The 24,856-nt window shown below is 42.0% G+C and overlaps 2 protein-coding genes across 3 annotated transcripts; one reads left to right on the top strand and one right to left on the bottom strand.

The window, feature by feature from the left end:
• Positions 1 to 349: 349 nt before the first annotated feature.
• On the bottom strand, positions 350 to 20,490 carry LOC112250153 (Golgi-associated PDZ and coiled-coil motif-containing protein). 2 transcript variants are annotated; one of them, XM_024420052.2, is made up of 9 exons: positions 19,976 to 20,490; positions 7,597 to 7,761; positions 7,365 to 7,388; positions 5,946 to 6,121; positions 5,698 to 5,863; positions 5,496 to 5,591; positions 5,196 to 5,360; positions 4,382 to 4,556; positions 350 to 2,167 (listed from the first exon to the last, which is right to left on the bottom strand). In XM_024420052.2, exons 1-9 carry the CDS (start codon positions 20,243 to 20,245, stop codon positions 2,049 to 2,051), a joined length of 1,356 nt encoding a protein of 451 aa, XP_024275820.1. In that variant the 5' UTR covers positions 20,246 to 20,490; the 3' UTR covers positions 350 to 2,048. The 2 variants fall into 2 exon arrangements, with proteins under 2 accessions (XP_024275820.1, XP_024275821.1); XM_024420053.2 differs by lacking the exon at positions 7,365 to 7,388.
• A 170-nt stretch (positions 20,491 to 20,660) lies between these two features.
• On the top strand, positions 20,661 to 23,757 carry LOC112250152 (nephrocan). Its single transcript, XM_024420051.2, has 3 exons — positions 20,661 to 21,632; positions 21,870 to 22,771; positions 23,096 to 23,757. The coding sequence occupies exons 1-3, from the start codon at positions 21,432 to 21,434 to the stop codon at positions 23,502 to 23,504; spliced, it is 1,512 nt and encodes a 503-aa protein (XP_024275819.1). The 5' UTR covers positions 20,661 to 21,431; the 3' UTR covers positions 23,505 to 23,757.
• The last annotated feature ends 1,099 nt before the right edge of the window (positions 23,758 to 24,856 follow it).

Raw genomic sequence — 24,856 nt, 5'->3', positions numbered from 1 at the left:
TTTATTACAGAAATAAATACTCAGTTTCATCAGCTGTCCAGGTGGCTGGTCTCAGACGATCCCGCAGGTGAAGAAACCGGATGTGGAGGTCCTGGGCTGGCGTGGTTACACGTGGTCTGTGGTTGTGAGGCTGGTTGAATGTACTGCGAAATTCTCAAATACGACACTGAAGGCGGCTTATAGTAGAGAAATTAACATTCAAGTCCCTGGCATCAGCTCTGGTGGACATTCCTGCCGCTTCTTGATATGCCATACCTGTCAGGTGGATGGATTATCTTGGCAAAGGAGAAATGTTCACTAATAGGGATGCAAACAATTTTTAGAGAAATAAGCTTTTTGTGCATATGGAAAAATTCTAGGATCTTTTATTTCAGCTCATGAAACATGAGACCAACACTTTACATATTGCATTTACATTTGTTTAGTGTAGATAAAAAATTAAATAAACAGTAACTGCAGATTAGCTATGAATGAGGTCAAGATTGGAATACAAGGCTGCAGGTTGTCATCATGACCACCTCAACCCCTCAGCCCTCAGTATGGGGATACATTTGTAATGAGTACAGTAGAGAGATGCTAGCTACTACAGTAGCTAAATTCCAATATGAATCTACAGAAATGCACTGATTTCAAGTTTAAAAACAGCTAATACATTTAGATAGTAAACATAGAACTTTCTATAGTCTCAAAGATGATAGTTTGTGGATTTTATTTTGAAATTGATCTTCAGTGCATAAAAACCTGTTTGCATGCACACAAACCTTTTGGTTGTGTGAAATTCATAGATTAAAGCTGGAAACTCCCATCCCTCAGACAGGTTGATAACCCTCTGACAGCTCTTAATATCAGAATACAGTGCAGCCGACACGGCCGTCAGTCATCTTTTGGGTCCTAACGAGTCTGAAAACACAACCACTGATACAAGATCACAGCACACCAGTAATAGAGAAGGGTGGGAAAACAATACAGAGAAGGAACTTCAGGGACAAGCAAGATATGTACTTTACGTGGAAAGGGACAAGAACAAAGGCGGTAAAGGAGAAATCCTAGTTGAGTTTAAAGATATTGCACTTCTAATTTCTGGCAACGGAGCTTGTGGTAATATATATATATATATATTTGTGAAAGAAATACTTCGAGTTATCAGTAACTGTCATACACAACTTGTTTTCAGAGAACATTAGCCAGTGTGTGTGCACCTCAGAGTAAACGGCAAGGACTTTGAACAGTATGAAGACAACGAGGTAGCACACAAGATGCATTGCCCCATCTTTAAATGAAAATGTTGTGTAATCAGGACTATGGTAACATTCTGTGATACCATTGATCAAACACAGAGGGCACACCCTAATAGCTGAAATCCTTTGAATTCTGACAAGTCTTTCTGTACATTCTGTTTTGACATCCAATAGGTGAATGTGGCTGTTCTATATTCTGAACACTTGAGTGCTAAGCCTACTTGTAGGTGGATCTTAGAGTGGTGCAGGTTTGACATGGGAGTAAACATTGAGATCATAATCAGTGGTAGAAGATGAACATTACAGTTGAGGGAAACCCCTCTACACAAGCTACATATGTAAGAGATAAATAAAAGCCAACATTTATGAAGGGAGAAGATTTCCTCAGCCTAGTAAAACAGTATTCATTACCAGCAGGGCAGTCTCACAGTAAGGAAGTGTCGTCTTAATGTGGGGGCAAATTGGATCAGTAACTATACACACAGAAAAATACCACTTAGTCCATCCATTCAATCATCTAGACCCACATCTTCTCCTCAATCTGTGGTTTTCTCTCATTGGCTCCTCACCGTTGCAGAAAGATAGTAACAGGAATTCAAAAGAGCTTTGAGTGCGTTTCCATGACGACTTAATGATGAGTCGACTTTATCCCCATTTCTCCCCTCATACATCCTCCAGTGGACTCAGATGCAGTCCAGTCTCTCAAATCTCATAGAGTATAGTACAAAAATACATGTGCAGTCCAGTCTTTCAGCTCTTCTCCATCCTCCTCTGCACCCCTCCCCATTCCTCCAGATCCTCCCCGCCGCTCTAGGAGGTGCTCTTTCCGGACCCAGCAGTCTTAGACGGGGTCTCCTCCGATGGCGTCTCACTGAAGATCCCTGTGTCTCCGTTCTCTGGGCCGTCACCCACGGACATCTTTTCCAGGGCTGCAGCAAGCACATAGAGAGACAAACATGAATACACTCTCTCTCCTTCCTGTAGCATCTATCACGCTTGTACCAGCTGATATGCCATATTTTCTGTTCATTCACATATGACCATATGGTATTGTGGCAGTCTAAAGTCCATTTGCTAGGCTTGGGCGGTATACCGTATATCAGGGTATTTGGAAATAGCCACAGGAGGCTTCTTAACAGCTTCTACTAGCCCCAAGCCATAAGACTTCTGAACAGTTAATCAAATGGCTACCAAGGCTATTTGCATCGTCTCCCCCCCACCATCGATTTTACACTGCTGCTACTCTGTTTATTATCCACGCATAGTCAATGTACATATTACCTCAATTACCTCGACTAACTTGTGCCCCCGCATATTGACTCTGTACCTGTACCCCCGTATATAGCCTCACTACTGTTATTTTACTGTTGCTCTTTAATTATTTGTTATTTTTCCTTCTATATTTGTAATTTAATTTTTTTTCTTCAGTTTATTTTTGTAAATGCTTCACATTTATTTTTCTTAACTGCATTGTTGGTTAAGGGCTTGTAAGTAAGCATTTCACAACATGGTATATTCTGTTGCATATCGGCCTATGTGACAGATAAAAATGGATTTTATGTTTTTATTAACACCGTCAATACCGTTGAAATTTCTTTGAATTGGTTTTATGCATTGAATATCTTTTTCCTGCTTTTGAAGTAAACACCAGTAGTCAACTTGTGCAATATGTTCGGTGATAAAAAAGGTTGCGTTCATTTCACCTGTCACATTACTTTTCATTCTGAAGCTTACCAGTGTTTGTTTACAAGCACACAACGATGAGGAACTGGAGACTTGTCACTCACTGTTGTGCAGCATACGCCAGTTGATCTAGTTACAACTAAATGTTTGCCAGCTAGTTATCTTATAACTAGAAAGTTAACTGTCTAAAATGCTACTCAGTTGTACTAAGTGGTTAGCGTCTTCCAAAATCAAGTATCGCTTGGTAACAGCAGAGAATCCCTTCCTGGATCAACAGCCTTAATGTCTCATATTTGTTTTGCGCGTGCAGCCAACTGTGAGTAACATTTTGGAGTTACTTGTAGAACTTTATGAGCTGCGATGTCTGTCCTGCAAATACTTTAGGTCAGAGACTGTATAAAATGTTTGCAATGCACTTAGCATTCTCTATTGAACAAAAATATAAATGTTTCATGAGCTGAAATAAAAAAAATCCTGAAATGTTTTCATACACACACAAAAAGCTTATTTCTCTCCAATGTTGTGCACACATTTGTTTACATCCCTGTCAGTAAGCATTTCTCCTTTGCCAACATAATCCATCCACATGACAGGTGTGGCATATCAAGGAGCTGATTAAACAGCATGATCATTACACAGGTGCAACTTGTGCTGGGGGCAATAAAAGGTCACTCTAAAATGTGCAGTTTGGTCATACAACACAACACAGGTGTCTCAAGTTGAGGGAGCGTGCAATGGGCATGCTGACTGCAGGAATGTCCACCAGAGCTGTTGCCAGATAAGTTAAAGTTAATTTCTCTACCATAAGCTGCATCCAACGTTGTTTTAGAGAACTTGGCAGTACATCCAACCGGCCTCACAACCGCAGACCACGTGCAACCATGCCAGCCCAGGACCTCAACATCCGGCTTCTTCAACTGCGGGATCATCTGAGACCAGCCACCCAGACAGCTGATGAAACTGAGGAGTATTTCTGTCTGTAATAAACCCTTTTGTGGGGAAAAACTCATTCTGATTGGCTGGGACTGTGCCCCTGCCCAGTCATGTGAAATCCATAGATTAGGCCCTAATTCGTTTATTTAAATTGACTGATTTTATTATATAAACTGTAACTCAGTAAAAATCGTTGAAGTTGTTGCATGTTGCATTTATATTTTTGTTCCGTACTCAAAGGCTCAGTGGGGTTTCAAAATGGCACCCCATGTGCTCAGTGCAGGTACTACCGAATATCCGGGTATGGTACAAGGTCAGTATGAGTATGACAATCTGGATACAGACCAAGCCTACCATTTACACATTAACACAAAGACCCCCATTTGTATAATGCAAGTGAATGTGAAGTAAAAGCACTGTTTAAAATGCAAGTACATGAACATAAAGCCCTACTACTGTGAAAACTACATATGTGTTTTTTATGATCAATGAAAGCCCAGGACTGAGGTACAGTAGAGATAACCTGCCTTGTAGTGATGCTGAGTCTGCTGTGCCGTTGTTCCTGCTGGCGGCTGACCCCTCCTCCAGCTCATCCAGGTAGAGGCGGTAGCGATGGCCGCTGTCATCCTCATACTCCACGTTCTCATCGTCAGAGTCCACCTCCGGGGCCACGTACACCACCTCAAACTCTATCTCTCCCCTCTGGGGGACACAGAGGCAGACACACACACACACACACACACACACATTGGCAGAAACACGGACAAACACGCGCACACACACACAGACACGCGCACACACAGACACGCACACACACTCACACACACAGACACGTGCGCACACACAGACACGCGCACACACAGACACGCGCACACACAGACACGCGCACACACAGACACGCGCACACACAGACACGCGCACACTGTGTGTGAGAAAACTTAACAATAGGTTACCCAAAAGCTAAGTTGGTTTGTTTGTTTGCCGAGGCATGATTAACTGTTTTTCCCCAATCCACAGAAGCAGTCCCACAGGCTAAATGAACCAACCCCAGCATGAACATCCATTCAATTACTCTAGAGTGTGGGCTGACTAAAGTTAAGGAAAGACATGACTGTCTCAGTAAAAGTTGGAACCCCCAGGCCAAACACTAACTGGGTGTCACAGAGAGGGTGACAAAAGGCTTTTGAAATGTGGATCACAAAAGGAACGTATTCGCTTTTTACTATGGTTTTACTTAACCTGGTCCTAAGCTGTATATGCTGTAGTCAACTCTTCCACTGTAGCTAGTCACGTCATAATACATACAGTCATAACTTCTCTCTTCCTGGGACTGAGTCTGACCTGTTGTGAGAGGATGGTGACAGCCTCCTTGTGTTTGGCGTCCCTCAGGTTGATGCTGTTGACAGCCAGAATGGCATCGCCCACATGGAGCCCGCCACAGCGCTCCGCAGGCTGGGTAGGATGGATTTCTGAGATCAGGATGGGCACCCCGTGTTCCTTACCACCCTGTCCATCCAGAAATAACACAGACATGCACATAAATATTAGGGCATGGACCATTACAGATGAGCAACACTCTATGGGTTGAGACATAGTATTTAACCATTTCTGGTTTGGGCAAAAATTGGTGGTGGAGTTCACCGTGATTGAAATGCCAAGTCCCTCGTGATCTTCCTTGGCCAGCACTACTTTACGAATAGGACCAACTCCTTGAGTCTTCTTCAGTATATCTGTTTCCTGAGAGAGAGAGATCAAACAAGCAAACAATTAGCGATACACAAAGAGGAAACAAATATCTTCACTACAATGAGAATCAAACCCCTCTACTCTGATGTCCACTCACATGCCCCACTGGAGACTCTAGGGGTTTCTTGGGGTCGTTGCGCCCCCTGCAGGCCCGGATAACTGTTTTGTGGCGGTGGAGGTGGATCTCAGCCTCCAGCTGGTTCCACAGCTTGTCGTGAGCGGGCCCCTTCATGTCCCGACCCAGCAGCTGGATCTGCTGTACTCTGGAGATGATGGATCCAAAGACAACTATTTACTACAGTCAGCATTATTGGTTATTTCAGTCTAAGCTAGGGTTAGGGTTACCTTCCAGCCAGCTCCTTGTCCAGGTACTTGGCTGCCAATCTTGCCCCATAGACCTCAGCCTGCAGTACAGCGACGTGCCTACGGAGGGCCTCATTCTCCTTCTTATGCAGCTTGACCTCTGCCTCCAGCTTCACCTCCTTCACCTTCTCCTTCTTGTTGGCCTGCAGCTCCCTCTCCTGTCACACACAGGCAGGCGGGAGGGCACGCACACGCACACACACGAGCACGCGCAAAGATAAATAGTTGAGTTAACTCTACAGAGAGAGCGAGTGCTGTGCTACAGCCACAAATACCATGTCAAAGACAAACATGGATACAGTATACAGTATAGATGAAAGTTAAATTAAATATCTACTTGAGGACAAGACACACACATGACACACAAGATATGTAACTGTGGATTTGGCTATTATAAGTTCAATGCACTAACCCTTATGATGACCATGATCAGCAAGTTGTCCATAGTGGTTAAGGTAGAGATTGAACAAAGGGTCAAAGATTTGAACTTAATCTTTAGAACACAGGTACAGCCAGTTGGTTCATCCAGAACTTGGCATCAAATTGACAACCAGAACAATTGGTAATTACCTTTTGGAGAAAATGTGCTTACATTTTCTGATTTGTTATGATGAAAACATGACCACAATCACATATCAATTAAGCACAAAAACTGTTTTAAGTGAGAAGAAGGCATTGGTCTGAAGCCAAAAAAGGAAATTCATGTCACATGAGCACCACAATGCCTACTCCACCCATGCTCTACCAAGGTTTTAGAGCACACAGCTTTGACTTACTACAGTAGCTAAGTTGGTCTATTGTAATTCAAACAATGTGTAGGCAGGTTGCTTAGGATTCAAAACGTCTCAAACAGCCTCTTAGCGGAGGTGCTCCCACAATAATGTGATTCGTACCGCAAACTTACAAAATAAACTATTGAATGCTTTTCACCTCACACCAAGACATTATCCCATTCTACTACTTTTTCAAACTTTTTAAATGATATGAAAGTAAGCTTTGCTTTTATAAGACCATCTGGCTTGATTGAATGAGCTTTTTTGTCTTGTAGTCATTTATTTCCCCTTTGCGCTTTGTTGACTATTGAGACAAAACTCTTTCCAAGTATCAAAACATGCATTTTCCTATCAAATCGGGCAACACAAATATACATGAATAGGCAATAACAAACAACAAAGCTACAGTAATTCCATATCTGATATCACTGTCAGTCATTGCTAGCACAAGCCCCATAGAGGGCCTGTTGGACTTATTAATGAGCAACTGTTGTCAGCAAGAGCAGGAAAAGACCAAACTTGAGGTTAGGATGAGTACACAGACCAAGGCACAGACACATGCAAGACACAGACGCACAGCTATCACTAACCACAAAACCAGACACACAGACGACATGCACACACTTACCATCTCCTCCACTGAGGGAACAGGCTTAAGGTGAGAAGAACAGAGAAGGGGTCAAAGGTTAGAAAGGCAGAGTTAAAATCACAGCCAAGCAGTGGGGAAGCATACCACCATTTACCACTTTACAGACCCACTGGAACCTCAGCAGGTATACCCCCCAAAAATATATTAGCAGTCGTGTGTGTGTGTGTGTGTCTGTGCTTGTGTGTGTGTGTGTGTGTGTGTGGTGCCCTACCATCCTGTCTTTGATGGCGTCAGAGTCCACAGTCTGTCCAGCCTTGGCATGAAGCTGCAGCTGCATGGCATGAAGGTGGAGCAGCTGGTCGTGGACCTCCCTCTCCACCACCACCTTCTCCGCCTGCACGTCAGTCAGCTCCGAACGCAGGTCCACCAGCTGAGCCTGGAGGAGGGAGAGAGAGAGTTACATAAGTGTACACTTCTTCTGACTTCCAAGATTCTTAGGAACCCTCATCATTTATATATAGTGCAATCAGTGTGCCATGCCCATGCCATTATCCCAGCACAGATCAAATTAGATTTTGGATTGGTCTGTTTTACATTCTCTCTCTGTTCTTTCTTAGAAAGCAGGCTACTTTTTATTCAAGCCTGAATGAATTTTGCCAAAATGAATAGGCCTACAAATCCTGCGCTTGAGGTTGTCTATTGTATGCAAACAAAACCCTGAAAAAATATATATATAATTTAAAAAAAAATTGTGCTAGTCTCTGGAGCCTATTGAGCTTGGCAACATGGGAAGCAGACTTAGGTTCAGAGACAAATCATTTATTTATTTATGCCATTGAACTGGGGCCACCTGGCCTGTCACAGCTGTGGGAATGAATTAATCTTGGTATGAATGAGGTTCATATTTTAGGATTCACTCCACCTACGATGATGAAAGAGGAGTGTGCTTAACATGTGAATCTGACTGAATACTAAACAGCCTCTGTTTCCTAAATGATTTATCATCATCCTCAGACAGAGACTCATCTATCACTGTTATAGTCAGGCCTTCATTATAAAAAGACATTATAAAGTCTAAATCAAATAGAATAATCTATAGTACGAATATTCTATAGCTTCTCAAATGTAAGATGGGTAGGGGAAACAGTGACACACACACACACACCAAAAAGGGCAGGACATCCTGATTGTGACACAGAGGGTAGGGCGGTGTGGAACATGGGCATCTCGTGGCTGGAGGCTGAGTCACTGAGAGTGATCTCTGTATTAAATGTAAGGGGCTTTATTGGCATGGGAAACATTTGTATTTATTTAACTAGGCAAGCCAGTTAAGAACTACTACTTAACGCCTACACCGGCCAAACCCGGACGACGCTGGGTTCATTCTGCGCCGCCCTATGGGACTCCCAATCACGGCAGGTTGTGATACAGTCTATTTGAACCAGGGTGTTTGTCATGACGCCGCTAGCACTGAGATGCAGTGCCTTAGACCGCTGCACCACTTGGGAGCCCCAATCAATGCCAAAGCATGTGAAATAAACAAAACAAAAAATCAACAGTAAACATTACACTCACAAAAGTGCTATATACAGTGTCATAATGATGTGCAAATACTTAAAGTACAAAAGGGAAAATAAATAAACAAACATAGGTAGTATTTACAATGGTGTTTGTTCTTCACTGGTTGCCCTTTTCTTGTGGCAACAGATCACAAATTGTGCTGCTGTGATGACACACTGTGGTATTTCACCCAATAGATATGGGAGTTTATCAAAATTGGATTTGTTTTCAAATTATTTGTGGGTCTGTGTAATCTGAGGGAAATATGTCTCTTTAATGTGGTCATCAATTTGGCAGGAGGTTAGGAAGTGCAGCTCAGTTTCAACCTAATTTTGTGGGCAGTGTGCACATAAGCCTGTCTTCTCTTGAGAGCCAGGTCTGCTACGGCTGCCTTCCTCAATAGCAAGGCTATGCTCACGGAGTCTGTACATAGTCAAAGATTTCCTTCATTTTGGGTCAGTCACAGTGGTCAGGTATTGTGCCACTGTGTACTTTCTGTTTAGGGCCAAATAGCATTCCAGTTTGCTCTGTTTTCTTGTGTCTACATCTGTGCTCTCTAATCTAATCAGAAAGGCTAAGACATGGGTCCTGCTGACCTGTCCTTTTCCTGATAAACTATGCCAGAGTAACAGTCCGGAGCCAAGGCTGAGGAATTCTTAATAGCTGAGCGATCACTTTATGTTTGGTTATTATTCTACAATCGATTTTGTTTGCATAAAAAAACCTTGCTCCCTCGACAAGTGACACAGTTTAGCTTTTTGCTCAAGTGTCGGCCACATAATGACAGAAAGCAATTCCCTGAAGCTTGGCTTCCCCGGCAGACATCTTCCACAGTTAAGCTTTTGAAGTCATTCACACACATGCAAAACTGATTCATCTCACATAAGGGGATAAAGCCCCCATTGAAGTCTCAGTAGAAATAAAGAATAGTTTTAATAGATTTTTAACGGAGGGGGTAAAGTAGATCACACCAGCGGACCCCATCCTCACGGGGTCTGAAACAGGCACCAGCCAACGGACCAAATGTCCTTACCTGTAGAAACACTAAGGAACTGAACATCTGGGTACCAGAGAGAGGCCCTGGACCTGAAGATATTCTTCCTCTTCAGTCTTACGGTCTTCAGCAAATATAGATCCAAATATAAATCTAGCCGATTTACACTCGTATTCATCTGGAATTCTGAGTTAGCCAAAATTCTGAATCTAGAAATGGATGCCCGCAATGGGTTCCAATGGCTGGGCAGGAAAAACAGGCTTGACTCACCAATCTGAGCCTTCAAGGTCTAGAAAACCTTCTACTCTACTTTCATGAGTGTTTATTCTGACAACACAGCAGCATTGCTAAGAATAGAATACCAACAGACCACATAAAATGGGGTAAGGTGCAACTACACTAGATCATTTTTAGCCAACAGTAGTTTATATGCTGTTATAAACTGGGTGGTTCGAGCCCTGAATGCTGATTGGCTGACAATTGTGGTATATCAGACCGTATACCACAGGTATGACAAAACTTTTGTTTTTAGTGCTCTAATTACATTGGTAACCAGTTTTTAATAGCAATAAGGCACCTCAAAGGTTTGTGATATATGGCCAATATACCACAGCTAAGGGCTGAGTCCAGGCACTCCACTTTGCGCCGTGCTTAAGAACAGCCTTTAGCCGTGGTATATTGGCCATGTACCACACCCCCTCTGGCCTTATTTCTTAAGTAAGGTCCCAATGAGTAGAAAGCAGGGGTGTCAAACTCAAGCCTTTGAGGGCCTAGGGTCTTGCTGGCTTTGGTTTTTCCTTTCAATTAAAGATCAAGACAACCAGGTGAGGGGAGTTCCTTACTACTTAGGCTGTGGTCCAAACATGTAAAAGATGCACCCTATCCCCTCAGCCCTCAAATTAAGTGGACACTTCCGATGACGTATCATGACGTCTAACGAGTATACACTTCCAGGGCGAGGGAGGAAGGAATGGTTTTTAAAATGGACTGCCCTTGCCCGGATGATTATGTATTCAGCCACTGGTAGCTTGTAGGTGCTTTATATGCGCTACAGTCAATTATGATTGCAAGACTACTTATATTAACTATATAATTATTAATATGCCTACTGTACGATAGCTAGCAAATTAATTTGCTAACTAATGTTAGCCTGCCTAGCTACTTCTGAAGAAGGATAAAAAATATTTATACTTCTATATAATTTCCAAAAGCTAATCAAACAAAAACATCTTACATTTACGAGACGTGTTTGTGCATTAGTAGTACAATTTCTAACTTCTTTACATTTGTTTTCACTTTTTTCTTTACTTACACTTGTATGTTGACTCCATATTGATATTGGGATTTTAGGTTTTGCCGGACTTTTGTTAGCAGATGTACAATCATCACGAATTGAATTATGGGGTGTTTTAGGCCCCGGAGTGAACATAATTGTACAACTAGACTAAAAACGAGGGCTGAGGGGCTTACTTTGCAAACTTCCCTTGCTTGGCTAATCATTTGGACCACCCTCCAAGATGGTGACGGGGATTCCCAAGTGGACAAGGGTGTGTCTTTTATGAGTAGCCCCGGTGACCTTAATTCATCAATCAAGTACAAGGGAGGCAAGAAAACTCAGTGACACCCCCTATTCGCATGGGAATAGTATTAGTAGAGAGCGTGGTTATGTATTTAGACAGGATTTTTTTTTTTTTATTCAACAAATTGACAGTTACAACAGAAACCTAGAGGTTTTTTATTTGACCTTTATTTAACTAGGCAAGTCAGTTAAGAACAAATTCTTATTTACAATGACAGCCTACCAAAAGGCCTCCTGCGGGGACGGGGGCCTGGGATCATTTAAAAAAAAGAATACTATATAAATATAGGACAAAATACACATCACAACAAGAGAACAACGCAACACTACATAAAGAGAGACCTAAGACGACAACACAGCAAGGCAGCAACACATGACAACACAGTATGGTAGCAACACAACATACAGTTGAAGTCGGAAGTTTACATGCACTTAGGTTGGAGTCATTAAAACTCGTTTTTCAACTACTCCACAAGTTTCTTGTTAACAAACTATAGTCTTGGCAAGTCGGTGAGGTCATCTACTTTGTGCATGACAAGTAATTTTTACAACAATTGTTTCACTGTATCACAATTCCAGTGGGTCAGAAGTTTACAAACACTAAGTTGACAGCTTGGACAATTCCAGAAAATTATATCATGGCTTTAGAAGCTTCTGATAGGCTAACTGACATCATTTGAGTCAATTGGAGGTATACCTGTGGATGTAGTTCAAGGCCTACCTTCAAACTCAGTGCCTCTTTGCTTGACATCATTGGAAAATCAAAAGAAATCAGCCAAGACCTCAGAAAGAAATTGTAAACCTCCACAAGTCTAGTTCATCCTTGGGAGCAATTTCCAAATGCCTGAAGGTACCACACTCATCTGTACAAGCAATAGCACGCAAGTATAAACACCATGGGACCACGCACCCGTCATACCGCTCAGGAAGGAGATGCGTCTCCTAGAGATGAACGTACTTTGGTGCGAAAAGTGCAAATCAATCCCAGAACAACAACAAAGGACCCTGTGAAGATGCTGGAGGAAACAGGTACAAAAGTATCTATATCCACAGTAAAACAAGTCCTATATCGACATAACCTGAAAGGCCACTCAGCAAGGAAGAAGCCACTGCTCCAAAACCACCATAAAAAAGCCAGACTATGGTTTGCAACTGCACATGGCGACAAAGATCGTGCTTTTTGGAGAAATATCCTCTGGTCTGATGAAACAAAAATATAACTTTTTGGTCATAATGACCATCGTTATGTTTGGAGGAAAAAGGGGGAAGCTTGCAAGCCGAAGAACACCATCCCAACTGGGAAGCACAGGGGTGGCAGTATCATGTTGTGGGGGTGCTTTGGTGCAGGAGGGACTGGCGCACTTCACAAAATAGATGACATCATGGGGTAGGAAAATTACGTGGATATATTGAAGCAACATCTCAAGACATCTGTCAGGAAGTTAAAGCTTGGTCGCAAATGGGTCTTCCAAATGGACAATGACCCCAAGCATACTTCCAAAGTTGTGGCAAAATGGCTTAAGGACAACAAAGTGCCCATCACAAAGCCTTGACCTCAATCCTATAGAAAATTTGTGGGCAGAACTGAAAAAGTGTGTGTGAGCAAGGAGGCCGACAAACCTGACTCAGTTGCACCAGCTCTGTCAGGAGGAATGGGCCAAAATTCTCCCAACTTATTGTGGGAAGCTTGTGGAAGGCTACCCAAAACGTTTGACCAACGTTAAACAGTTTAAATGTTACCAAATACTAATTGAGTGTATGTAAACTTCTGACCCACTGGGAATGTGATGAAAGAAATAAAAGCTGAAATAAATCACTCTCTCTACTATTATTCTTACATTTCACATTCTTAAAATAAAGTGGTGATCCTAACTGACCGAAGACAGGGAATTTTTACTAGGATTAAATGTCAGGAATTGTGAAAACTGAGTTTAAATGTATTTGGCTAAGGTGTATGTAAACTTCCGACTTCAACTGTAACAACATGGTAGCAACAACAACATGGTAGCAGCACAAAACATGTTACAAACATTATTGGGCTCAGACAACAGCACAAGTGCAAGAAGGTAGAGACAACAATACATCACACAAAGCAGCCACAACTGTCAGTAAGAGTTTCTCTGATTTAGTCTTTGAATGAAGAGATTAAGATAAAACTGTCCAGTTTGAGTGTTTGTTGCAGCTCGTTCCAGTTGCTAGCTGCAGCGAACTGAAAAGAGGAGCGGCCCAGGGATGTCTGTGCTTTGGGGACCTTTATCAGAATGTGACTGACAGAATGGGTGTTGTATGTGGAGGATTCGGGCTGCAGTAGATATCTCAGACAGGGGGGAGTGAGGCCTAAAAGGGTTTTATAAATAAGCATCAACCAGTGGGTCTTGCGACGGGTATACAGAGATGACCAGTTTACAGACTAGGGGCGGCAGGTAGCCTAGTGGTTAGAGCATTGGTCCAGAAACTGAAAGGATGCTGGATCGAATCCCCGAGCTGACAAGATAAAAAAAACATCTGTCGTTCTACCCCTGAACAAGGCAGTTAACCCACTGTTCCCCGGTAGCCGTAATTGTAAATAAGAATTTGTTCTTAATGGACTTGACTAGTTAAATAAAATGTTAACAGAGGAGAGCAGTGATGTGTCCTATAAGGAACATTGGTGGCCGAATGGTAAAGAACATCTAGCCGCTCAAGAGCACCCTTAACTGCCAATCTATAAATGAGGTCTCCTTAATCTAGCATGGGTAGGATGGTCATCTGAATCAGGGTTAGTTAAGCAGCTGGGGTGAAAGAGGAGTGATTACGATAGAGGAAACCAAGTCAAGATTTAACTTTAGTCTGCAGCTTTGACATGTGCTGAGAGAAGGACAGTGCACTGTCTAGCCATACTCCCAAGTACTTGTATGACGTGACTAGCTCAAGCTCTAACCCCTCAGAGGTAGTAATAACACCTGTGGGAGGAGGGGCATTATTCTTACCAAACCACATTTGTTGTAGAGCACTTAACACAAAATCCAGGTAGGGGCCAGCTGAGTATAAGACTGTATCATCAGCAAATAAATGGATGAGAGAGCTTCCTACTCCCTGAACTATGTTGTTGATGTAAATTGAGAAGAGCGTGGGGGGTTAGGATCGAGCCTTGGGGTACTCCCTTTGTGACAGGCAGTGGCTGGGACAGCAGATTTTCTGAGTGTATACACTGCACTCTTTGAGAGAGGTAGTTAGCAAACCAGCCCAAATACCCCTCAGAGACACCAATCCAGTGTGCCGGCCTACAAAAATTGAATGGTCTACCGTATCAAAAGCTTTGGCCAAGTCAATAAAAATAGTAGCACAATATTGCTTAGAATCAAGGGCAATGGTGACATCATTGAGGACCTTTAAGGTTGGAGTGACACATCCATGACCTGAGAGGAAACCAGATTGCATACCCGAGAGAATACTATAGACATCAAGAAACCAGTCAGTTGATTATTGACAAGTTTTTGCAACACTTTTGATAAACATGGTAAAATAGAAATAGGCCTATAACAGTTAGGATCTTGGTTCCCAAATTTCTAAACCATACCAAACCACCTTTGGTATAGCGTCACCATAATATTTGAATTTAGAAAATGTGTTCATAATCATTAGGATATTTTAGCAATCCGCAATATAAGACGTCCTAAATACCCCCTAGCCTTCAGATGTGAGCTAAACAATGCATTTGCACTTGATATGCGTTTTTAGGCTATGAATGAGGAAGTGAACTTGTCATTTCCAAACGTTTAGCTCTGTTGTATGCTGCTTTGCGATCTATTAAAACCAAGGGTTGCACTAAATAGGCGCAATATTTTTTATTGATGCATTTGGAAATGTTCAACTCATTCGCACATAATGTATAAACAAAAGCATTCACTGTGAAAGTTGATACATCTAGGCCCTTCATATATAGGCTATGCACAGCACTGTTCAATTTATCGAGTCAGTTCGTTTCTTTGCTCAAAGTGCGAGCAACACCTGTCAAACTCAGACATTTCTCTCAAAACACAGGAACGTCGATTCACATGTATTATCAGATGATTTTGGAGTTTGCCAAAAAAACAGTAGGTTATTCTGCCTTGAATTGTTACTCTCCTGCCATGTAGAAATTACCGACATGGCAGATTCGGACAGGACTAAAATGACAAAGACGTGGTGTTTTGTGCTCATGCACATATTTACACTACCCAACCTCCCCAGTAAAACTAATCCAGTCCGAATAAGGTTGTAGGCAACCTAAAACTCTTCTAGAGCCATATTCACACGGGACTAGTATTCCTAAAGAACATTGGTTATGTATGGTCTTCTGTGTGAGAACCTAGATTAAATTTGGGCGATTCCACGACAGCTGAAAATATTTTGGGCATCTCAGATCTGTTCTGGAAATTCTCACATAGGAACTTCATTCGGAGGAAGGATGTTTAACATGCTTTTTACATTTCTTTTTTTATCATCATAATGAAATTGTCGATTTTAGGCCCTTTTTAGACTTATACAGGCCTCCTGTAAAACCCTATGAACTGTGAACCGTACATGATACAGACGACATCTTGGTGTCATTATATTCCTTATAGTGCTCCCTCAAATATGGAGTAGCCTATGTCCAGTTCATGAAAGACATTTTCACATTCATTTATTCAACATTTAAAAAAATCTCAAAACGACCCTTTTTGATTTGGCCTATTTTTAGACATATTGTTTGAAGGCTCTACAGTGCGACCATTTGACTTGCATATGCGCCTAAATATTTTGCTGTGCGACCTGGAATTTTAATTTAGGAGCACCGGGTGCCTAGAAGAATGAAGGATTCTAGCTTTAATACCTCATAGTTTTCATTGCGCTCCTAAATGTCTTTGTGTGCACCTACATTTTTCAATGAGGCATTGTTTGCAACAATATACTCTTCAAACACATCACATTTCCAGAGTGGGCTCTCTGCTACTTTTAAAGATATGACCCATTTTTTGTTCTTCTTCATAGAAATAGACATCACGGGTAATTAACCAATCACAGTTCTCCTTTAGGCTTGCACATTCAGAAAATCCCCAGCAGTGGGAGAACCCTTTGAATCCATTTTCCCATTCACAGTGTTGGTGGTGCTCATAAAATTGATCACACCTTCAGAATTAGCAGAGAGCCCATTCTGGAAATGTGATGTACTTGTAGAGTGTATTGTTCCAAATAATATGTCTTAAAATCAACAAGGGTAGTTGTGGTGCTGTAAACAGCAAACCCTCTTACCATGCCCTTCCAGCACCTTCCCAGTTAGGAGGCTAATAGAGCCCAGCTGAGGTTCATTAGTCAATCATGTGTGTGATTGTTCAGCCAATCAGACCAAACAGTTGAGTAGGCTGCTGCTGCTCACATTCAGGGGGAGAAAGGACTGGAGACAATATCAGACAGGTTGGGAGCTAAAATACTTTGAGAGACCTTAGTTACTGAAGTTATATGTTAAGTAACTTAATATTGAGCCTATATGTTTGTAAAATGTAATACATCTGAAATGTTAACAGTTTACTTTTCCTCTACCCTGTGACCCCTTCTAGTTCTGGTCTGTGGCCCCTCCCAAGGCTCTGCTGCAGTAGTTGATTCATATTTTTGATATTGAATAAATTTAAATTGTATTAAAGAATCAAGAAACTTTATATTTAGAGAATAATAATACCAAGATGTCTACCATGTAGGCCTACTGTTCCCCGATCAAAGGGTCTCACAGGAGGCATGTATAGGCCTAAAATGGGCACATACAGTGCCTTGCGAAAGTATTCGGCCCCCTTGAACTTTGCGACCTTTTGCCACATTTCAGGCTTCAAACATAAAGATATAAAACTGTATTTTTTTGTTTAGAATCAACAACAAGTGGGACACAATCATGAAGTGGAACGACATTTATTGGATATTTCAAACTTTTTTAACAAATCAAAAACTGAAAAAGCGTGCAAAATTATTCAGCCCCTTTACTTTCAGTGCAGCAAACTCTCTCCAGAAGTTCAGTGAGGATCTATGAATGATCCAATGTTGACCTAAATGACTAATGATGATAAATACAATCCACCTGTGTGTAATCAAGTCTCCGTATAAATGCACCTGCACTGTGATAGTCTCAGAGGTCCGTTAAAAGCGCAGAGAGCATCATGAAGAACAAGGAACACACCAGGCAGGTCCGAGATACTGTTGTGAAGAAGTTTAAAGCCGGATTTGGATACAAAAAGATTTCCCAAGCTTTAAACATCCCAAGGAGCACTGTGCAAGCAATAATATTGAAATGGAAGGAGTATCAGACCACTGCAAATCTACCAAGACCTGGCCGTCCCTCTAAACTTTCAGCTCATACAAGGAGAAGACTGATCAGAGATGCAGCCAAGAGGCCCATGATCACTCTGGATGAACTGCAGAGATCTACAGCTGAGGTGGGAGACTCTGTCCATAGGACAACAATCAGTCGTATATTGCACAAATCTGGCATTTATGGAAGAGTGGCAAGAAGAAAGCCATTTCTTAAAGATATCCATAAAAAGTGTTGTTTAAAGTTTGCCACAAGCCACCTGGGAGACACACCAAACATGTGGAAGAAGGTGCTCTGGTTAGATGAAACCAAAATTGAACTTTTTGGCAACAATGCAAAACGTTATGTTTGGCCCTTTCACCTCATCACCCTGAACACAGCATCCCCACTGTCAAACATGGTGGTGGCAGCATCATGGTTTGGGCCTGCTTTTCTTCAGCAGGGACAGGGAAGATGGTTCAAAATGATGGGAAGATGGATGGAGCCAAATACAGGACCATTCTGGAAGAAAACCTGATGGAGTCTGCAAAAGACCTGAGACTGGGACAGAGATTTGTCTTCCAACAAGACAATGATCCAAAACATAAAGCAAAATCTACAATGGAATGGTTCAAAAATAAACATATCCAGGTGTTAGAATGGCCAAGTCAAAGTCCAGACCTGAATCCAATCGAGAATCTGTGGAAAGAACTGAAAACTGCTGTTCACAAATGCTCTCCATCCAACCTCACTGAGCTCGAGCTGTTTTGCAAGGAGGAATGGGAAAAAATGTCATTCTCTCGATGTGCAAAACTGATAGAGAGATACCCCAAGCGACTTACAGCTGTAATCGCAGCAAAAGGTGGCGCTACAAAGTATTAACTTAAGGGGGCTGAATAATTTTGCACGCCCAATTGTTCAGTTTTTGATTTGTTAAAATTTTTTGAAATATCCAATAAATGTCGTTCCACTTCATGATTGTGTCCCACTTGTTGTTGATTCTACACAAAAAAATACAGTTTTATATCTTTATGTTTGAAGCCTGAAATGTGGCAAAAGGTCGCAAAGTTCAAGGGGGCCGAATACTTTCGCAAGGCACTGTACTTTCATGATATTCTCAATGGTTTGTGAAAAAAGCATTTCAAACATCCTTCCTCCCATTGAAGTTTGAGAATTTCCAGAACAATCTGCAATACCAAAAATATTTTCTGCTGATGTGGAATCTGACAATTATTAGTGAACTTCCCATCCTCCAGTATTTGACATTTCTGTGCCCTTACCTTGGTGCCTTTGTGTTTTATCATGTGCTTCTGACCTGCCCTTCCTGCTGTAATGTGACCATTGTGTCAACCTGTCATTAGCTCAAAGCTACCTTAGGTAGGTGGAAAACATGTAGGCCTAGTTAAAAATGTAACAATACAGATCTAACCTACTTTCTCTAAATAGATCTTAACATAAATCTAATTGGTCACACACCAATGGCTGTAAACAGTGGACAGAACAGGCATTTCACAAATCCAATCATAGCTGATTTTCCACAGATTTGGTTTACTTTAGCCATGTCATATACCCTTAGGCCATGACTTTGTAGTAGGTGTTGTTGGGTGCCAACTGGTTGTGTAAAGCCAGAATTCCTGATCTCAGCACTATACTGCGCTGAAGGTAGAGGCTGAAATGCAGTATCAATTTACATACAGGCAGTAATAGGAGCTCTACGGTAGTCATAAGAATTGCTGGGAAGGTGTTGAGTGTCAACTACACCACTGACCAAACAATGGCTATTGAGCATGGTGAGGTCATACATGGTGGGGTAAGGGTCAGGATGATCCTTGTTTCCGTTTCTCTCATCAATAGATTTTACAACGTAAAGTGGCTGTCAAATATTGTGTGTGTACTCTCACCTAATTCTTATTCTGTCAATTGCCAGAGCAGAAATGCAGATTGTCAACAAGTTACACAACAGATATTGATACTGGGTGGTCAATTTCAAACTTTTAGGAAGGGACAATGTACAGAAGTTGTTGTTTGGGATCATGTCGAGCCATCTATCCTCGACCTGTCACTCAACTGGATGTCCAGAGACGCACGGTCATGCATGGAGAGAGCTATGAAGGACATTCGAATTCTGACAGCTAACTAGGAGCTAGCTTGTTGGCCTACACAGCATAAGTATACCATTAACATATCAAATGATCATGCGCATCCTTTTTAGCATTTATACAAGACAAGTTTGCGCTCACCTCTACTTTGTGATTAAGTTGAAAAATCGTCTGGGCTTTGTGGCAAAGCTGAGCAAAACAGGAGCTGAGACTTGTCATCTTTTGACGACCCTCGTATGTGATGTCAGCTTGATCTGGGTCGATTTCTCCAAGTAGTAAATCGACGTCAACAAACGCCTTGTCAAACTCCTTCTCCAGAACCTCAAGCCACCGAAACATGGACATCCCCGTTCCTGGACTGACCAGGGCCGTGCCCTGGGCTGACGGAGAGGCACCGGCCGAGGCAGACATGTCCAACAGTGCAGGCTAAAAGCTAAAGCTAGCCGACTAACCGATTCCCTTCACAAATAAAATCAGCGCTTTGTTTCCGCCACCCTGTATAAGTTAACTGAGTCGTAATACCAGAGTCACACTGTACTCTAAATGCCCTAATCATACGAAAATGTTTATTTTCAGAACAGACTAGCTAAAATAAATGTATTTGGTTCTTTCCCAAAACCCTAATCCTACCAGGAAATCGGATACGGATCATAGCTATGAATCGACTACAACAGTCTGCCACACAACAGAAAAAAAGCAATCGATAACATATCTAATCAATCTGTGTCGAGTTCTTGGGGGCAGTTTCCTGCCACTCCTTATACTGGCAGACAGTAGCATATATTATTGTACCTTTGTCGTTGACAATTGCAGTTGAATGCTTTGCTTTTCACTCTTGTTTTTGGTGGCCACTCCCTGTGTCTAAAATATCTTGTTGGAGAGTGTAAACATTTCTTATGTCATTGTAGGCATGGTGTGAGTGGCTCTGCAGACAGTATTACATATTTTACATAGCTACTTTTTGCATTAAATAAATTATTTTTAATTGTATTTGCTAACCTCTTATCTCACACCATTGTTGTTGGGATAATCAGACAAATTTTATTTATTTAACGTTCATGAGAGATAAATATACATTTCCTGTGTGGCACTACAGAAGGCAATCCTTCAGTTAAAAGACAAGTGGTCGTTGTTCATTAATCTGTATTAAATTTGACTAATAATATATGCCATTTAGCCTTCACTTTTATCCAAAGCGACTTAGTCACAAGTGCATGCAGTAATCAGGGTTAAGGTAGTTCATCTAACAAATCTTAAAACATAACATGCAAATATATGGCAACTCCTTCAAGACAGTGGCAGACAGAGTATTCAAATAGACAGGAGGAAATTGTATTTGTTTAACTGAATGGGTTGTAAATGGTTTATCAGCAAGTTTCTCACGTCCGCAAACAGAAGGGCTATCTATTACTGTTTGTGTCAGTTCCTTGTCGGTGTCAAATGTTGTTTTTTAACCAAGATAAACATCTCTGCCATTGTTCCAAATGAAACAGAGCACCTACTCTCTCCCACATAATCCTTGCTGAGGTATTTAAACCCCAGAGCAAGAGGGAGTGCTGTTCTTTTTTACTGAGATGCCCAACTAGGCTGGGTGTTCATGATGTGGTTTCTCATGATCTTGCTGGCAAGTATTACATTGCATACTCTCGTGTGCATCTGTAGCAATGTCTGTCCAAAGAAGTGTGTGTGTGATAGTGCAAAGTCAGTGCAGTGTTTCAGGTTGCAGTCTTTTCCCACTGGAATCACTAAAGATGTGAGGAAACTAAACCTGGGATACAACCACATCAAGCAACTAAAGGTAAGAGTGGAATTGCTTATTTGATAATAACCATTGATAATCAGTGACATTGGTAACAATAGATTCACTATCAAACCATTTTCAGACCTTTCATCTTAGCAATCTTGTAATTAATCCTTAGAAATCAGTTTGATTTAAGCACTACTGAGTGATGATTTACTTCTGATTAATAGCATATTGTTTGTATAATGGTACACATGAGTTAATATCTTCTCCTGATATGTTTGTCTTTTCCAGGGTAGAGACATATCTGGCCTGACAGAGCTGGAGGAAGTGATAATTTCATCCTGTGGAGTGGAGGTGGTGGAGGCCAATGCTCTCAGGGCTCAGGGGCTACTAAGAAGCCTGGATCTACAGAAGAATAAACTGCATCAGATCCCCCGTGGTCTCCCACCCAGCCTGGAGACCCTCAACGTGGGCCACAACAGGATCACAGGCCTCCAGGAGTCTGTCTTTGAGGGGCTGAAGAAACTACGCCTGCTTGATCTTCAGAACAACCAGATCACCAACCTGCGTTCCAACACCCTCTCCACCCTGAAGAAGTTGGAGTGCCTTTACCTGGATGGAAATCAAATTGAGACAGTTCAAGGTGCTCTGAGACTCCCCCAACTGAATCTGTTGAGCTTGGGGAACAACAAGATCCCCTGTTTTCCCTCATCCTTTTTCACACCACTACAGTCCTTGACGACACTGCGTTTACCAGGGAACCTCCTATCAAGAGTCCCACTCGATCTCCCTCACGCCCTGTCCTACCTGAACTTGGACAGGAACCAAATACGAGCACTGAGAAACCGCGAGATGGGCCAACTCCGCAACCTCACGTCTCTGTCTGCATCCTACAATAGGTTGGTTTCTGTGGATGGTGGCCTTCGCTTGCCCAACCTCACAGTGCTGGAACTGCCAGGAAACCAGCTGAGGGTGCTGCCCAGTAGACTGAGCCCCAAACTGGAAAAACTGGACTGCAGACAGAACTCCATTCAGGAAGTCACCTTCCAGCACCTGTCTGGAATGAAACAGCTGAAGCATCTCTTCCTGGAGAATAACACCATCTGGAACTTTGAAGCTAATGCTCTGAGGAACAGCGTCCACATAACCAACCTGGCTCTGGAACAGAATCTCCTCTCCTCTATTCCAGACGGGTATGTATTTCATCCCTTTGATATGGTGCTTTATTAGCATGTTTTAGACTAACATTTGGGATCATATTGATGAATTCATGACATACATTATAGATGTGTTCTACATTCAATTGAGTATTACTCATTTGTACAATAATCTTTGTACAATACATCGGTAGAATAGCGGCCTAACCACATTGTAGGTCTTTGGTTAAACATATTTGAGTATAAAACCACAAGATGATAGATAAACACATCTTAACTGTAGATCCATGTGACTCCTTTGGCCTTTTGGTAAGAGCAGACACCACTGTCCACTGTTCTGTTAACATGTCTCTCTGGCAGGCTTCCAGAGAGTCTGATCCGCCTGGACTTGAAAGGGAACCGCATCGAGGCCGTCCAGGAGCAGGAGCTGAGATCCCTGAAGCGCCTGCAGGTGTTGAACTTGAGGAGAAACAAGCTGACCTCCCTCCCCCAGATCACCCTGGATCTGCTTCCACGGCTGAGGACCGTCTACCTAGATGGGAACCCCTGGAACTGCAGCTGTGAGCTCCTGGGGGTCAAGAGGACCCTGCTGGCCAGGAGGGTGGAGATCCCTAAAGAGCTGTGTAACGAGCATGTGAGTGCGCCGGGGGACAGCTGGAGAGCGTACCTGATGGCCCAGGACAGATGTGAGGAGTACTTCATGGAAACCGCCGCTGAGGACCAAGTGGAGCAGACAGACACTGAGGAGTATTATGACTATGATTCGTAGATGGAGAAAATAAATGTAGCAGGGGAATTTCATGTTTAGCTGAACATACTGGGTATTTTGAATGTTTTAACATTTTACTGTAGTTTGGCAATTAATACTAAGGAAGTTACCTTTAGCTGTGTAGTCAATAGAAAAACATTAAACTACTGTATTAACAAATAGCTATTGCAATATACATTGGTAAATAGGTATATGTAGAATATACCTTAAATACCTAATGTATAATAACATAATAATAAATAAACAAGTTTCATTACAGTTTTCATTTACTTGGCACAAACAGTTGCAAATAATCTGCTACAGGATAAACCATGTAATTACTTTTGTGTGTGTTTGGTTTGTTCTGAATTTAATTGGCATCTTAGTTGATACTGTAAAAAAGTGTTATGCACACTTTGCAAAAACAATAGACAAATAAATACTAGCTACGACCTGCACGGTTTCCAACCAGTTTAAACCTAACCCTAACCTTAAGCCTAACTTTAACCACACTGCTAGCCTTATTCCTAACTCTAACCTTAAATTAAGCACAAACAGCAAATGTTTTGTTTTCATGTTTGTTAATGAATGTTTACAATATAGCCAATTGTGGATGTGGTAACTAGTGGACACCTCTAGGTTCTGACAAAAAGAACAACCAGAGTATCTCGGCATGCGTTTGAGGGGACGGGCGGACGGGAAGTGGGGTGATGGCGGAAGTGGATGCTGAGTTTGAATCCAGTAGCGCTTCGAGCAAATTTGGTGAAGACGAATGTTCTGCATAGACAACAGTAGTATCAACATACTAGAACAAAAAATGAAAATGTCAAAAACGGCAGTGGATAATACGTGTGAATGATAATGAATCTCTTCTTATTGGTATAAGTTTGTTGAGTAAGGATGCATATGTGGGAAACCCATTTGAGGGGTCGAAGATTGTGAAGCAAGGGCTTGGAAAAGTGGAATCTGTCAAGAGTGACCAGGAGTAGTCTTATTAATTGTATTTCTGAAGAACAGGGGAAGATTGCAGTGGGCCTCAAGAGAATCCAGACAACAGAAGTGTTGTGTTTTGAATTTGAGTAGAGCACCTGTCAAAGGAGTCATCTCAGGGGCGATGAAGATCATTCCTGGTGTGGTTGGTGCCCTGCGTCTGACCCACTGGAAGAAAGTGAAGAAAGTCTGTCGGTCCTGTTGTTTTTTGATAAAGAGCAAATACCTACGCATGTGAAGCTTGGTTATGTAAGATGGGCTGTAAGAGCTTTCGTCTCCAAACCTCTGCAGTGTAAGGATTGTAAAGGATTTGGCCATGTTTCAAGTGTATGCAGACAAAACAGTATACTGAAAAAATTGTGTGTAGAAGTACGACAGTGTTG

The sequence above is a fragment of the Oncorhynchus tshawytscha genome, linkage group LG05 (assembly GCF_018296145.1).
Source record: "Oncorhynchus tshawytscha isolate Ot180627B linkage group LG05, Otsh_v2.0, whole genome shotgun sequence".
NCBI classification, from domain to species: Eukaryota; Metazoa; Chordata; class Actinopteri; order Salmoniformes; family Salmonidae; genus Oncorhynchus; species Oncorhynchus tshawytscha.
Note: the sequence above shows the minus strand (reverse complement) of the source record. Positions and strands in the feature narration are given on the sequence as shown.